Source organism: Pongo pygmaeus, chromosome 8, assembly GCF_028885625.2.
Source record: "Pongo pygmaeus isolate AG05252 chromosome 8, NHGRI_mPonPyg2-v2.0_pri, whole genome shotgun sequence".
NCBI classification, from domain to species: domain Eukaryota; kingdom Metazoa; phylum Chordata; class Mammalia; order Primates; family Hominidae; genus Pongo; species Pongo pygmaeus.
The window spans coordinates 106391466-106406465 of NC_072381.2; the positions used below are offsets into that span (position 1 = coordinate 106391466).

Consider the following 15000-nt stretch of genomic DNA (forward strand, 5'->3'; position numbering starts at 1 on the left):
GCGCGAAGACCATGCATATGGATGCGGTTCCTCCCCCTTCGGCGCTCACCCCACCCACACCCACTTCTGGCACCTGCGGCTTGCCCCGCCCCCCCACTCCTTCCCCGTGAGGGAAGGCGACCGTGGCCTCCCCAGGAAAGTTGGGAAACTGTGGTTGCTTTTGAGCTCCCTGTGGCCGTCTTCAGAGCATGTGTGAGAGGGGAGGGGGTGTTTTCGTTTTGTGTTTTGTTTTTTTGTTTTGTGTTATCTGAGCAGGAAGGTCTGTGTGGAAGTGAGCGTGCCTGTAAGTCTGTAGGAGTGTGGTTGGGTGTGTCTGTGTGTACCTGTGCACCAGCAACCCTAGGGCTGTGTGCACGGAGGGAGAGGGTTTCGTTTGGTTCTGGATCTGTGCTGCAGAGACTGAGTGGGATGGGTGTGTTTGTGGGCATCTGCACATGGGTGCATGAAGGAGGCTTTGTGAGCACGTGTGGGGACTGCACACCGAGGAGTGTCTCCGTGTTCGTGTGCAAGGTGAGTGGGCGTCTGTGCATCTGCGTGTAGAGTGTTGCCTCTGTGCCAAGCCTGTGTCTGGAAGTCTTCGGGAGTTGGGTATTTCTGTGTGTCACCATTGGTGTATACGCTGTGCTTCAGTGTGTAGTCAGGACACCATGGGGAACATGTTAACCTCCCCGCCCCAACTACCACCGGCCAGCAGATGGGTCTCCCCAGCTGAGGCCATTTTCTCCACCGCTCCCCATCCCGCCTTGCTTTTCTGGTGGAGGAGGAGCTTGGCAAGTTAATATCAAACCTGAACTCCATCCACCAGGCTCGGGTGGAGACAGAGGCCTGGGTAGCCAGGCTCTCTCATCTTGAGGAGGTGTCCCAGTCAGTTTTCCACTCCCAGCACAGTCCAGCCCTGGCTCAGCAGGAGCCCGCAGCTTCCAATGTGCAAACAGTCCTAAGCACCCCCTGAAATAACTAGACCTGCCTGTGTCAAGGTGACTCTAGCACCTAGGAGGGACTGCATGACCCCCACCTCCACCTCTTCAGCCACAGTTCAGGACTGGGTCCCCTGGGAGGCTGGGTTTCCTGCGCTTGGGCATCTCTACCCACCCTTACTCTGAGGCCAAATCTGCACCCCCAGCAGAGGCAAGGAATTGAGATGAGAAATCTGGGTAGAGCTGGCCACTGCAGGGCCGTCACCCTCCCAGCTGGAAAGCTTGCCTCATTCCTCTGTTTTACTGCGCACAGGCAGAGTGAGGGATCCGCACACCTGTAGAGGTCCTTTCTGCAGACTGCAAAGGGAGCTTGCCAACCCCAGGAGGGAATAGGATGGTTCTTAGAAGGCAGCGGGGCCCTCAGAGGCCTGGTCCCACAGCAGGCTGGTGCTCTCTTGGCTTCTTCTCCGTCCCCCACACCTCAGTGCAGGGCTTGGCTTCTGGACCCAGCACGGACCCACCTGGCCAGCAGAGTGGAGCCAAGGGAGACACGAAGGATGGGAGAGGTTGGGGCTGGTCCACAGCCCTGGGTCCTAGGCTCAGCTGCCCTACTGATGGTACCCACTGATGGGACTCTGAACTCCGTGCCCAGGGAGCCCTTTGAGAGCTGTCTGGGGAAAGCAGGGCCCTGGGGGTCTGTCCTTCCCTGAGCCTTCTCTTAGCTTACTCCCTACCTGCCCCTTTCCAGGTTTCTGGCATCCTTGGAGATGACTCAGGATGGGAGATTCCCTAATCAAGGCCACCATGGTCAAGATAGTGCTGGATGGATGGTGGAATCCGAGGGTCTCTGGGCCTCTCTTGGGAGGGAATTAGTCAGAGAGAGGCCTGAAGCCTTAGCTCAATGCCCAGGGGTAATGAGGCCAACAGCTTCCTTTAGGGTCAGAAGCCAAGCAGGGAGGAGTGACAGTGAAGGGAAGGGATCCCTACAGAAGCACCCTATTTCTGAAGCATCCACCTGCTGGGCTCTGATTGAGAGGAATGGGCAGGGGAGGAGAAGAAAATTCCCTACCCCTACACAAGGTGACAGCTAAGTGTGGCCTACAGCAGGGACATGTCTGTTTCCTGTCTGTCTGTCCTCTATCCATTCAGGGTCTCTCCACTGATGGGAAAATGTGTGCCTGTCCATTGGTGTTGGAGAGGTCCTCCATATCTTATGTAAGAATTGGGTAGGGGGACAGGGGGCTGGCCTTGGAACAACCCCTGCAACCCGAGGACTCATTGAGCTGAGGCACTTGACCTACTCACTCCCCCTACCTCCTCAGTCTAGGCTCCTAGAGACCCTTCTCCCCAGCCCAGGGCTCCTGGAGTTAGAGTGCCCTTTACTGGGTCTCTAAGTCCCTAAGTCACCAGGTGATCCTGCCTCTCCCACAGCAGGGAAAGTTTTCTGCCCCTTTTCTGAGACAAATGGGAAGGTAGAGGGAACACCTTTGGTACTAGGAATGCAGACCCCATTGGCCCCGCCATGGATCGCGTCATGTTACACATCCCCTTACATATTTTTCAGGCCCCTTTCCCTACTATATATCCATTGGGTATACCCTGTGTCCCCCTCCCCACGACCACAGGTCCATACACAGCCACTTCTCTGACAATTCCATTGGAATAAAAGACACCCCTCCCGTGGAACACACCATCTGCAGCACGCAGTCGTAGCAGAGGGATGCCCTCATCCCATCACAGGCACTCACTACAGAGGAACAGTTGTAAACACATACTCATCCTGTTGCAGAAAACACATTCACTTGCATTCTCACTGACACATACATCTTCACATGACAAAATCCAGTTGTGTAAAATACCCAGACTCCCTTCCTTTCCTCCAACACTCTTACCAACATGCATTTTGCTTGCAGTTGTATCCCAACAGCCTAACACAGTGCCTGATACATACTAGACGCTCTATAATCATTCATTGAATAAATTGTTAAAATTATTTCTTAAAGACATGCCCAGGACATCTGCACAGCCCTCTCCACCCTGACTGTCACATACACTTTCCCATCCAGCTTTCCCCTCGTGGATGCACGGTCCCACAAACACAAAGTAATTAAGTTTCCACACATACCCGTAAGCTAAAGGACAACCCCTGGCCCGGGGGTCTCTTTCAGAGCGGGGAGGAGGAGGAGATCGTGTGGGATCCAAAGGGGCCTCCCCCTGGGCTGAGCCCATCCTTTCCTCCTCCGCCAGCCCTGGCCCCGGCTCCAGCTGCTCTTCTTTTAATTGGAGACATTTTTTTATTCTGCAGGCCAGGGGGAGCCGGTGCTTGGGGGGAGGGGTGTTACCAGGTGGCCTCAGAACCAGAGAGAAGGATCTGCAACTCACCTAGGTTCCTGCAAGATAGTCCTGTGAGGCAAGAGCCAAGTTTAGGCTTAAGGAAGCAGCTTGTAGTGAGTGGAGTCAGGAAAGCAGTGTTTGCATCTGGTCTGCCCCTTTCCAGCTTTCAGTGCCTTGGTTTTCTCATCTGTAAAATGGGGATAGCAAAAACCACATCACAGGATTAAAGATGAGTGGAGAGATCATTCTTCCGATTGAAGATGGCTCACACACGGCAGTTGCTCTGTGAGTCCTGCTTTCTTCCCCTCCCTCCTCGTTCCTGTCAGGGCTGTTTTGCAAGGCATGCAAAAGCATGGTGGAAACACAGAAGCTGCAGCGAATATAAAGTTGTGTGAGTCTCCTCTCCTGTTTCAGAAAACTTCCCAACCTTGTAACAGCGTGCTCAGGTAACACTGCTCCCTGGAGAAGGGGCGGGTGCCGGAGCCCAGCAAATCCTGACCCTCCGGTCTCATCTTTCTAGGTAATGAAGGGACAGAGAGGGTGGTAGTCTTGGCCCTCAGTAAATACCCTATTGGAAGACAAAGGCTGGGATTAAGCTGACTCACACAACCCCAGCACCTCATTGTGGGTAAAAGTTCGGAGTATCCCCAATTGGGATAAAAGTTGACTCTGATAAACAAAAAAGGTAGGAGGGGAAAAAGGAAGAAATCTGTCAAGGAAGCGGCTGTGATAGCAGGGGAAAGTCAGTATATCCCTGGGCGCTGGATTTTAATGAGAAGAGCTTGACAGTCTTAGTGGGCCATGTACAAGGGAGTGGTGACTCTGCCAACCTTAAACTGGGCCAGGAAGGGTAAAGTCTCCTCCCAGGTACCCTGGACAACTGGTGCCAGATCTGAGGAGTTCAAGAGGTAGATGAGGCAAATGCCAAAAGGGTTGGAAGGCCATCTGAGCTGGAGATGTGCACCTGGAAAGATAGGTGGTTTTTATTTTATTTTATTTTATTTTATTTAGTTTTGTAAATTTTACCTTCAACCAACTCACATCAAAAGATAGGGTTTTAACTGCAGCAGATAAAACTGTGGTGAGACTAAAAGGAGTGAGGCCACTAGGACCCAGCCTCAAAAAAAGCTGCAGTACCCTTCCCCATAGTTTTCAGCCTCAAACAAGGAAAATAGCTCAGATTTTGAGATTCCAGATCAATCTTCTCTGTCTATGGAACTTGGAGCAAGTTTGTTCTCTTTACTGAGTCTCAGTTTTCATTTTCTTTTTAGAGATGGGGCATTGCTATTTTGCCCAGGCTAGAGGTGCAATTATAGCACATCTCAGGCTGGAATTCCCGGCCCCAAGTGATCCTTTAGCCTCACCCTGCAGAGCTGCTAGAACTACAGGCACAGGCCACTGCACCCAGCAATTTTTTTCTTTTTAAAAATGAGATATAATTCATATACTATAATATTCAGCCCCTTTAAAATGTATAATTCGGTGGGTTTTAATATTTTTAAAAGTTATGTAACCATCACCACTATCTCATTCCAGAATGTTTTCATCACTCCAAAAGGAATTCTGTATCCATTAGCAGTCAATTTCCACTCCCTGCTGCCCCCAGGCCCTGGAAACCACTAATCTACTCTCTGCCTCTGTGGATTTGCCTGTTTTGGATATTTCATAAAAGTGGAATCATACAATATGTGGCCTTTATGCTTGGCTTCTTTCACTTAGCAGAATAGCCTCCTAGGTTCATCCATGTTATAGCATGAACCAGCATTTCCCTTCTTTTCCTTTTTATGGCAAATAACATTCCATGTGTGGATATACCAAATTTTGTTTATCTATTCATCAGTTGATGGACATCTGAGTTGTTTCCCCTTTTGGGCTATCATGAATAATACTGCCATGAACATTCATTCAATTCTCTCAATTATAAAAAATTGGGACATTTCTATTAACTTGCCAGGGTTGCTGTAAATCTTAAATGAGATAAGCATGATGTGGTACCTGGCACAAAACTGTCTTCCAATAAATAATTTATTTCTACTTTAGTTCCCTCGAGATAAGAGGCAGGAAGAGATTCATTCGGGTTCAGACAACTTCCAAAGTAAGTTATGGAACTCCCTGGGAAGGGGTAGAGTACCTGGATTGGGTTAAGTGGGAAGAAGAGAACTGGCGAGGGAGCGGAGCCCTCTCATGTTTCTGCTTAGTGTTTTTTTGTTTGTTTGTTTGTTTTTTGATATGGAGTCTTGCACTGTTGCCCAGGCTGGAGTGCAGTGGCGCGATCTCGGCTCACTGCAAGCTCTGCCTCCTGGGTTCACGCCATTCTCCTGCCTCAGCCTCCTGAATAGCTGGGACTACAGGTGCCCACCACCACGCCTGGCTAATTATTTGTACTTTTGGTAGAGATGGGGTTTCACCGTGTTAGCCAGGATGGTTTCGATCTCCTGACCTTGTGATCTGCCCACCTCGGCCTCCCAAAGTGCTGGGATTACAGGTGTGAGCCACCGTGCCGGGCCTTCTCCTTAGTGTTTACAAACAACTACCAATTTGACATTTGGCTTTGTCTTGAGTGGGCCTTTGTCCACCTGGCTAGAGCTCAGACAAGGTTTTCCCCACAGATACGAACTTCCAACCAGCACGTAGGTTTCCAGGCTAACCCACAAAAGCAAGTTGAGTCTAGCTCCTCCATATTGATCCACACCAATCATAGCTATTCTGAAATGTGCTTTCCTCACATCTGTAAAATAGGGAGAATACTCATCTCAAAGGATTGGTGTAGAGTTTATATTGTTCTCCATAATACTTACTAACATCTGTCTTGTTGTATTTGCTTCTTTGCTTATTGTCTGACCACCTCTATAGAATGTAAGCTTCATGAGGTCAGGACCTTTGTTTTGTTCACTGCTATGTCCCCCGTGCCTAGAACAGTGCCTGACACATAGTGAGTACAGTACTCAATAAATATTATTGAATAAAGAGATACATTCATTTGTTATTCACCCAAGATGAACATATTTTGTTGTTTGGGGCTGTATTCTTCAGGAGAGAACAGAAATGAATAAGCCACTCTCCGCCTCCAAGAAGATCTCTTCAAGTGGAGGTGACAGACGTGCCCAAAGCAAATAGATTGCAATAAGACTTGATGAGGAGAGAATGTGAGTCTTCACATCCTAGCATCCTTCCAGATAGAGACAGGGCCTACCCAAAAGTCTAATCTGAAACTGAACTGAAATAGAACAGAAAGAGATCCCAAGTGATGGAACCTGTGCCTTTCCCAAAGCTTGGCTTCTAAAAGGTAGCAAACATTTTCTACTGGAGAGGGGAAAGACAGGAGGAAGAAAAAGGGAATTTCCTCCTTTTCTCTTGGGCTCTCAGCCAGACAGCCACTGGCAAAACGTTGGAAAGGCCTAAATTTGTCCTGGATGCACTTCCCTGATCCTAGTCCCACCAATCCCAGCCCCCACGGCCTTAAGCCCCTATGGCTCTCTCCCAAGATTCCAAAAGTAAGAAAAGAACACACACCACAGTCCAAAGGCTTCTTGCCTGAAATAGCCAACCCTGGGGTAATTGTCAGGTGGAATGCAATCTGGTTGAATCCATTCAAACACTGTAGGAATTGCCTCTTTCAAACCCTGTAGGATTTTACTTCTTGAGGCATCTGTTTATTTAAAACGAAAGGGGTATGTTGAGGCATGGGCACCCTGGCAGCAGACCCCAAACCAACCCTCTTGACTTGCGCCTGCCTTTCAGGAAATGTTCCCTTCCTGAATTTCTCTAAGAAGGCTGAGTTGGGGGGTGGTTGCTGATTTTTATAACATATAGTCAGTTGTTCATAGGCTTGTGTTTTAAAGAAGGGCAAGCCTGAACTCACCGTCCTGCCTCAGGGCCTGGGCTCCATACCTGAGGAGTAGACAGTCTTCTACTTTCTAAAAAGCTGGACTTGAAGTTTGGAGTAAATCTCCTGGTTGAGTGACAGGTGTTTCCCAGCTGAGCCCTTGGGGAGATTCTCCAGTTGGGCAGGGACATCCCTTCCTCAGACGCCTTGTGGGCTGGACTCCTTTGGCTCAGTTCAAAGTGAGGGGATGGCTCCCAGCAGGCCAGGAAGACAGTTGACTTCACCCTCCTTGGGTTTGTCTGTCTGTCCGTCTCTGGGAATGGTCGCTTCCTGTTTTGCCTTTTCCTTTTAAGCCTCTCCTTGTTCCCCTCTTCTCTCTCTTCATGAACTACTCCGAGTCTTGGTCTCCGTCCCTCTATCTCTGGCTCCTGCATCTGTCTCGGCTTCTGGCCTTCCTCTCCCCCTCCCCTCCCCTCCCTCGCGCTGTCATTCACCCCGCTCCTCTCCGCGCACAGCCAATGGAGAGACCCGGCCGAAACCGCGAAGCTCTCTTGCACCGGGCTTTTTCGCCTGGTGATTGATGTCCCAGAGTCAACAGCGAGCGAGCAGCCGGAGCGGGGAAGCAGAAGCCAGAGAGGGGAAGAATACGGCGCCCCCTCTCTCCCTCCCCTCCCCCTTCTACTTTAGCCTTTCTGCGCACTTCGCTTCCAAGTCTCTGCGCAGCCAGGAGCCGCTGTTGCCTCCCAGCCCCTGCTAGCTGCCCCCGGAGCCGAGCGCAGCGAGCGCCGCCGCCCAGGCCCCCCCGTGGGGCCAGGGCCAGCATGGAGCACCTGGGTCCGCACCATCTCCACCCGGGTCACGCAGAGCCCATCAGCTTCGGCATCGACCAGATCCTCAACAGCCCAGACCAGGGTGGCTGCATGGGGCCCGCCTCGCGCCTCCAGGACGGAGAATACGGCCTTGGCTGCTTGGTCGGAGGCGCCTACACTTACGGCGGCGGGGGCTCCGCGGCTGGGGCGGCGGCTGGAGGTGCGGTGGCCTATGGTACTGGAGGTCCGGGCGGCCCCGGAGGCCCCGGAGGCCCCGGAGGACCGGCAGGCGGCGGCGGCGCCTGCAGCATGGGTCCTCTGACCGGCTCCTACAACGTGAACATGGCCTTGGCGGGCGGCCCCGGTCCTGGCGGCGGCGGCGGCAGCAGCGGCGGTGCCGGGGCACTCAGCGCTGCGGGAGTGATCCGGGTGCCGGCACACAGGCCGCTCGCCGGAGCCGTGGCCCACCCCCAGCCCCTGGCCACCGGCTTGCCCACCGTGCCCTCTGTGCCTGCCATGCCGGGCGTCAACAACCTCACTGGCCTCACCTTCCCCTGGATGGAGAGTAACCGCAGATACACAAAGGACAGGTTCACAGGTGAGTCCGGCCCGCGGGCTCCCCGCCTGGCCGCGGCCCGGGCTCCGTGCTACCCCTGCCCCGCCGGGTGGCTCCCCAAAGCCGATTCTGCGCGCCAGGTCCCCCAGCTCTTCTTGGTGCTTCCCCCAAGTTGAGCCGCCCGCCCGATTCTATATCGCAGACTCGCCATGCTTGAAGAGTTCTCTCAGCCTGGACCTCTCTCTGTCTCCCGAAGGACCCCTGCTCAGAGAAGCTCTCCCTGGTCCCCTCTCGGGATCCACGGGCCGGGTCAAGCAGAGAGAAGGAGGCCATAGATTCAGGACCACCTTCTGCAGCTACTCTGGGCCTGGGAATCTTAGAGAAAGGGGTGCAACGTGAACAGTTTCTTCCGTCCTGGCTGCTGTTCTAGGACCCAGGAAGCGAGCCCCAGGATCAGACACAAGAAGAGAACAGGTTCCCCCTCCTCCAGTCCCTTACACACATGCACTTCGCGCTCCTAGCTCCGGTGCCCGTGGTGCTGCGGGGCCAGTGGGGGCTCTGAGCCCCGGTAAATCAGCAGAACAAGTGGCCCCTTTTTTTTTTTTTTGCCGGAGAGCAGGCTTCATCTGGGAGGATGGCAGCGGGGCATAGCCGCCCAGGACAGCTAGCTTTTCATTTTCGTTCTCTCCCGGCTGGGTGTCCTACCCCGGGCCCAGCCCTGTTATCTTGGGCACGAATAATGCACCGGCAGGCTGGTGATCGGTGGCGGGAAGACTACTCCCGGGACATTAGGTACTAGGTGGTGGCCGCTGCCGCCTTCTCTGCTGCCTGCTCCTGCCTTCCTCTGCTGGCCCTGGCTCCCTGTGCTCCCGTTTCCTCTCTGGGCACTCAACTTTCCCTCTGGCGTGGATCCCTTCCCCCGTTCTCACTTCCTGCTCCCCTTAGGGTTCCCTGGATCCTAGACCACGATCCTCCCTGCTGGGAAGCAGCTGGGAAGCAGCCACAAATTGAGCCCAGGTTAGCCAGCCGATCTTAGAGAGAGGAGGCAGGAGGCACTGGCTGCTGCTGGCAGAGATGGGGCCTCCTGGAGATCCCCCGGTTCAAGGGCCCAACAGTGGAAGGGGGGTTTACATAACTACTTGGGAGAAGCTGCTGAGAGCTAGATACTGGGCCAGGAGATTCCAAGACACCCCTGGCTCCCTGCTTCTGTTCCAGGCAGCAGCACAGCCAGGGAAACTGCTCCTGCAGCTTCTTACCAGACTCTGGGGCCACGGCAGAAGTGGTGTGGAGGCTGGTGTCCAGAGGAAGAACAGTTGCTTGGGTCTAGGCCTCAGGAAGGACCCTCCCTAGAGGGGTCCCAGTGCCCTCAACCTAAGTTTTCTCTGGCCTGGGGCAGCAGGGCCTGGTGCCCATCCCATTCCCCACCCAGGCCAGGCCAGTCTTGAAGGGCCCTGCTGGAACCCCAGCCGGGAGTCCACTAATCCTGGGCCTCTGGTGAAAGGTACTCGGTTTAGGGCCTACCTTGGGGCCCTAATACTGTGTCAGGCATGAAGGAGGTTTCAGCGAGTGTATGGCTGTGGCCTTGTGTTGCTCTGTGTCCTGTGTGCTTGTCCCGTGCCTGTGCTTGTCTGGTTCTGTTTGGGTGTATAGATCTGTGAGTTTGCCCCCGTTGTACGTTGTGTTGGTGTGTGCTGCTGTGAATGGAGGCTCCGGTCGGGTTCCAGAGCCAGGCTCGGCCTCTTACTCTGAGCCTGAAGGCCTGGGACTGACTGAGGGGAGGGGAGCGTGACCCTTAGCTCGCCTTAGACTACCCCTGGAGGAGGGGCGGCAGGGAGGTGGTTGGGCTCGCGGGAGCCCGGGGCTAGGGAGACCTCCGTGGTAGCGGCGACAGCGGCGTCGGACTGGCGGGCAGGAGGAGGCCGTTTCCCGCCGTGGGCCTGGCGCTGCGGGCTAACGGGAGGATCTCGGCCCTGCTCGTGGGGGTTCAGCTGCTGCGCTAGCTGACTCGCGGGGTGTTGGGCCTGGGACGCTTCCTGACGCTCTGCTGCTTGCCTCTGCCGTCTGTCTGTCTCCCGCTCCAGTGGCCCTCTCACCCTTCACTGTAACACGCCGTATAGGTCACCCCTATCAGAACCGGACGCCCCCCAAGAAGAAGAAGCCGCGCACGTCCTTCACACGCCTGCAGATCTGCGAGCTGGAGAAGCGCTTCCACCGCCAGAAGTACCTGGCCTCGGCCGAGCGCGCCGCCCTGGCCAAGGCGCTCAAAATGACCGACGCGCAGGTCAAAACCTGGTTCCAGAACCGGCGGACAAAGTGGAGGTGAGCAAGCGGGGCGGGCCGGCAGCCGGCGAGCGGCGCGGTCTCAGGCAGCTCTCGATTCATTGACCTCTCGTGGGGCGCACACACTTCCTCCGCTCGCGGTTTCTGATCCTTTCGGAGGAGCGAGCTCCCGCTAGGCTTGCGGGGAGCTGGAAGCAACGGAGGCCGATAGCTGGGATGGGGCTGAAGAGCCCTGGCTCTGTTTTACCGGAGGCTTCAGGGCTTTCTGGTTGGCACACTCTCTGCCGGTGTAGACGCGGCAGGTCTATTCCGCCGCTTGGGCAAACAGGCGGGTTAGTGCACTCCACGCAGTCCAGGCTCCAGGGATCTGTGAGTCCTGGGGAGCCTTTTGTTTGCGCAAACTCTTGCTTATGGAATCCTGCTCTGTCCCGGAGACTGGATGCAGAACAGCCCAAACCTTGTTGCAGCGCTCCAGCCGGGCTCCCGGCAGAGGGTCTGTGGCCCCAGACCGCGGCCCTGCTGACGGTCTCCTCCCCAGACACCCGCCCTTTGCGCAGCCGGTCCCTACCCTGGAAGGAGAAAATCAATCCGCGCCGGCTGCGGCGGGATTTCGCGGGTCCCACTGAAAGGGGAATCAATTAGGAGCAGATGGGTGTGTGTGAGAAAGAGAATTTTCCTTCTCCTATTGCCACAACTCTAGTTACTACGCAATGGGTTTTTTGTTTTGTTTTGTTTTTTCACATTTACGCTCACGGACGTGAAGCGTCCCCAACACTTCCAAGCAGCCTCCGTCTCCGCGCGCACTGACGCTTTCTCCGGCTGTACCCTCTGGCACGCTGCACCCTCCCGCACATCTGGCCCTCGCCCGCCGGAGTTTCTCCCCTAGCTCAGGCCCCGTGGGGTAGCGCGGGAGAGTCTGGGCGAAGTTGGCGGCGCCGAGACGGGCGGGCCTTGGGGCAGGAGGAAGGAATTGGAGTTTCCTCTTTTTCTGAACGAAAGGGAGGAATCTGCCTGGGATTCCGCCTACGGGGCCACAAAAGAAGCCATGGCCCCACGATTCTACCGCACCCCACAACATTCCTGACGCTGGGGAAGGAGTGGGGGAATGAGGCCTCACACCTTGGAACGCTAAAGAGGGAGCCAGGGCTAGTTCGGGGGTTGGGGGGGACTCCGGTTTCCAAGGCCTACTGAGGGCTGCAGGCCTAGGGGAGGAGAGGCGGCCTGGCAGGCCTCCCAGAGAGAGGGGCACAGAGAAAGAAAGAGGCAGGCAAAGACAGAAACTGAAACACAACCAGTTTCAGAGGTGGGGAGGGATAGGGACCCCGCTCAAGGAAAAAAAAGGAGAAAAACAGGCAGCCTGCAGAAGTCTTATTTATGTATAATAAAGAAAAAGCAATGGATGACTGAAACCACCATTTTCTTTTCAAACAAATTCCTTTAATTCAGAGAGAACCAAGTGGGTGGTGGGGAGGAGAGAAAAACGAGAGATAAGACACAAAGCATAAAAGAGAAATACTCAGGCCGTTTGAAATGCAGGGGACAAGGGAAAGACGAAAGATACACAGAGTCAAGAAAAGGCGGCCCAGAGCAGGTCAGCAGCCGCTGCTGGAAGAGGCCCTTGCAGGCTTCGCACGGCTTCATCGATCGCCTACAAATTGCTTCTGAAGGCCCCGGGGACTCCCATTAGGTCTGTCCACCTTAGAGACAGACGTTTGATCTCAGTTGACAGGGTGGAGGGGCGGCAGTAAATGGAATAAGTGAGTCATCGCCTCCCTGAACTGCCTCAGAGGAAGCCAGTGGGTCCAGCAGGAGCCCCGGCAGGGCACAGGGCTCCACACAGAAGGCCCAAGGCCTAGAAGACATTCTCAGAGAGAGGGAGGAAAGAGACATCCCGCAGAGCAGATCATAGCCGCTGGTCCTTGCCTCTCTGCCCTGGACTTGTGGGTAGGGTGAGGGCCCTCCGGCTTGGAATGGCACCTGGTCTCCCTCAGGGCCGGGGGGGGGGGGGGGGGAGCGGGAAGGCGAGATGCCATCCTACCCCGGCTGCCCCTTGTGAGGCCTCCGGGGTGTGGGCGCTGCGCGTGGATGCAGAGTCCCAGCTGTTTGGGCCTCGCAGACTTTCCCACCGCTCCTTCTCTGGGATACCTTGGCTCCATCCGCTTTGGGGTTTCCAGTCTTTGTTGGAGTCAGGACTCTCAAAAGAAGGGAACGCGTTATAGGGGCCCAAACTGGATTTGGGGACTGCAAAGGTGAGCAGCGCTCGTTCAGTTTATCTCCTGGGAACGCACCAGGAGTTGGGCACACGCGGGAGCCGAGTCGGTGCTCCTGGCAGGTAACGGCTTGTTCCCGGTGCAGACGGCAGACTGCGGAGGAACGGGAGGCCGAGAGGCAGCAAGCGAACCGCATCCTCCTGCAGTTGCAGCAGGAGGCCTTCCAGAAGAGCCTGGCACAGCCGCTGCCCGCTGACCCTCTGTGCGTGCACAACTCGTCGCTCTTCGCCCTGCAGAATCTGCAGCCGTGGTCTGACGACTCGACCAAAATCACTAGCGTCACGTCGGTGGCGTCGGCCTGCGAGTGAGCCTGCCCATTCTGCCCTGTGGGACCCCAGGCCCACTCAGGGGTCACTGAGGCCTGAGACCCAGGACTCCTCCCCACCCTCCTGGCCTCAGACTGCACCCAGGAGGGGAACACTGCCCTCGCACGGCCCCGAAGGGCCCCCACATTTGTGCCGATACTGTTCTCTCTTCGGTGGAAGAGCTCAAGGGACAAGGACACGCGCCCCCCTCCCAGACGTGTCCCGCACCTGTCTGAACTGTCAAGAAATCTGTTTTGGTTTATTTCATTTTATTTTAATCTTTAACGTGGGATTCAGAGAGAGGCAAGGGAGGTAGGGGAGGAGGAGCTTCTGGGGTCCCCAGGGCTGTCATCTGAATTTGCCCTGGGAAACCCCTTCTCTGTGACCCACTTCTCATCACACACATGGAAACCCATAGGCCCACACACAGGTGGTGTCACTGTCCCTCCTGGTGTCACCCCAGAGCCACACATGGGCATCTATGGCAGAGTGTCATCCAGACACAGGGTCACAGTGTTTACACTTTGGACCTCACGATCAGGCACAGGTCAGGGGTGACACAGACTCATCCTGAACAGCATGGTACTCCCTCCAGCACAAACACAAGGTCATGGCCACACTGTGACACACTACACCATACATAACAGCCAACAGCCACAACAGCCTCACTTGGTCTGCCAGGCCCCCACCACACATCCCAGCCCAACCCAGGTATGCACAGACAGGTTTTCACATAAATGCAGCCCATTTCTCCAGAACCCATTTGAGGGGTGGGGGGTGTTAAGTTATGCACTTATAAGGTGTTTTCTGTGTAACCATTTTATAAAGTGCTTGTGTAATTTATGTGAAAAAAAAAAATAAAAGCCTCCGGATCCGGAGTCAGGGCTGCCTGCTCCTTGCGGACCCTAGCGTTCTTCAGCTGCTTGGGTTTGGTGTGAGCTGATGCTTCGGGGGCAGCGCTTGGTACCTGAACTTGAGAGACATGTTGCGGGGCAGGACCCTAAGACTCTGGAGAGAGGAAAGGAGGAGGACAGATGGAGAGAAGGCAGAGTTGAGGAGAGCAGGGAGAGCCAGGCTCTCCTGGGATTACCAGTGCCTGAGAGGATGTGGATTTCTTTGGATGTGAGAGTCGTGTGTGTGTGTGTGTGTGTGTGTGTGTGGTGTGTTTGTGATAATGTGAGCGATCAGCAATGCGAGCAAATAGTGAATATTTATAATGGTATTTAAGTGTATAATTGTGTTTGAAATTCTTGCGTGTAAATGCTTGTTTCTGCTTAAGTTGCAAATCGAAACTATCGTTGTATGCACGGGCTTGTAGTGGTGTGTGTGTAACTGTATGCGAATGAGACTGTTTCTTTTTGGGTAATTGTGTAATCAACCATTGTTTGTGATTATGTATGAATCGTGTTGATGTTTGGGAGAATATGTATTAGTTTCTCTTTGTAAATCTATTTTTCTGTGAAATGTGTGACTGCTACTGAAGTGGATCATCTTGAATTTTATGGGTGTAATTGTGTGTGAGATGTAATCATGTGTGAGCTGTGCATTTTCCCTGTATTTACTTGTGTGTGACAGAATGTAATTGGGGGAGTAAAGGTAGTGGGGAGTGTGGATCATTGTGGGAGACCATCACTGCAAGTGGGTGGGTGCGGTTCTGTATGAGTGTGTGTAATTGTGCGCTGATGGTGTATGTGTTGGTGGGA

At 54.5% G+C, this 15000-nt stretch overlaps 1 protein-coding gene and 1 long non-coding RNA gene across 2 annotated transcripts in view; one reads left to right on the top strand and one right to left on the bottom strand.

Annotated features, from left to right (window-relative positions):
* Positions 1 to 7503, bottom strand: part of LOC129006454 (uncharacterized) — a 44180-nt gene extending 36677 nt beyond the window's left edge. The window contains exons 1-2 of the long non-coding RNA XR_008492006.1: positions 7114 to 7503; positions 3300 to 3438 (exon numbers count right to left, since the gene is read on the bottom strand). This is a non-coding gene — a long non-coding RNA (uncharacterized LOC129006454). The remainder of the gene's footprint in view (positions 1 to 3299; positions 3439 to 7113) is intronic.
* A 153-nt stretch (positions 7504 to 7656) lies between these two features.
* On the top strand, positions 7657 to 13985 carry TLX1 (T cell leukemia homeobox 1). Its single transcript, XM_054436152.1, has 3 exons — positions 7657 to 8484; positions 10560 to 10761; positions 13078 to 13985. The coding sequence occupies exons 1-3, from the start codon at positions 7899 to 7901 to the stop codon at positions 13298 to 13300; spliced, it is 1011 nt and encodes a 336-aa protein (XP_054292127.1). The 5' UTR covers positions 7657 to 7898; the 3' UTR covers positions 13301 to 13985.
* Positions 13986 to 15000: the final 1015 nt, after the last annotated feature.

Excerpts from the sequence above, each read along its gene's own strand:
- TLX1 (XM_054436152.1), top strand. The coding sequence starts at position 7,899 with ATGGAGCACCTGGGTCCGCACCATCTCCACCCGGGTCACGCAGAGCCC. Across the intron at positions 8,485-10,559 it reads CACAAAGGACAGGTTCACAG|GTCACCCCTATCAGAACCGG; the intron begins GTGAGTCCGGCC and ends CACGCCGTATAG. Across the intron at positions 10,762-13,077 it reads AACCGGCGGACAAAGTGGAG|ACGGCAGACTGCGGAGGAAC; the intron begins GTGAGCAAGCGG and ends TTCCCGGTGCAG.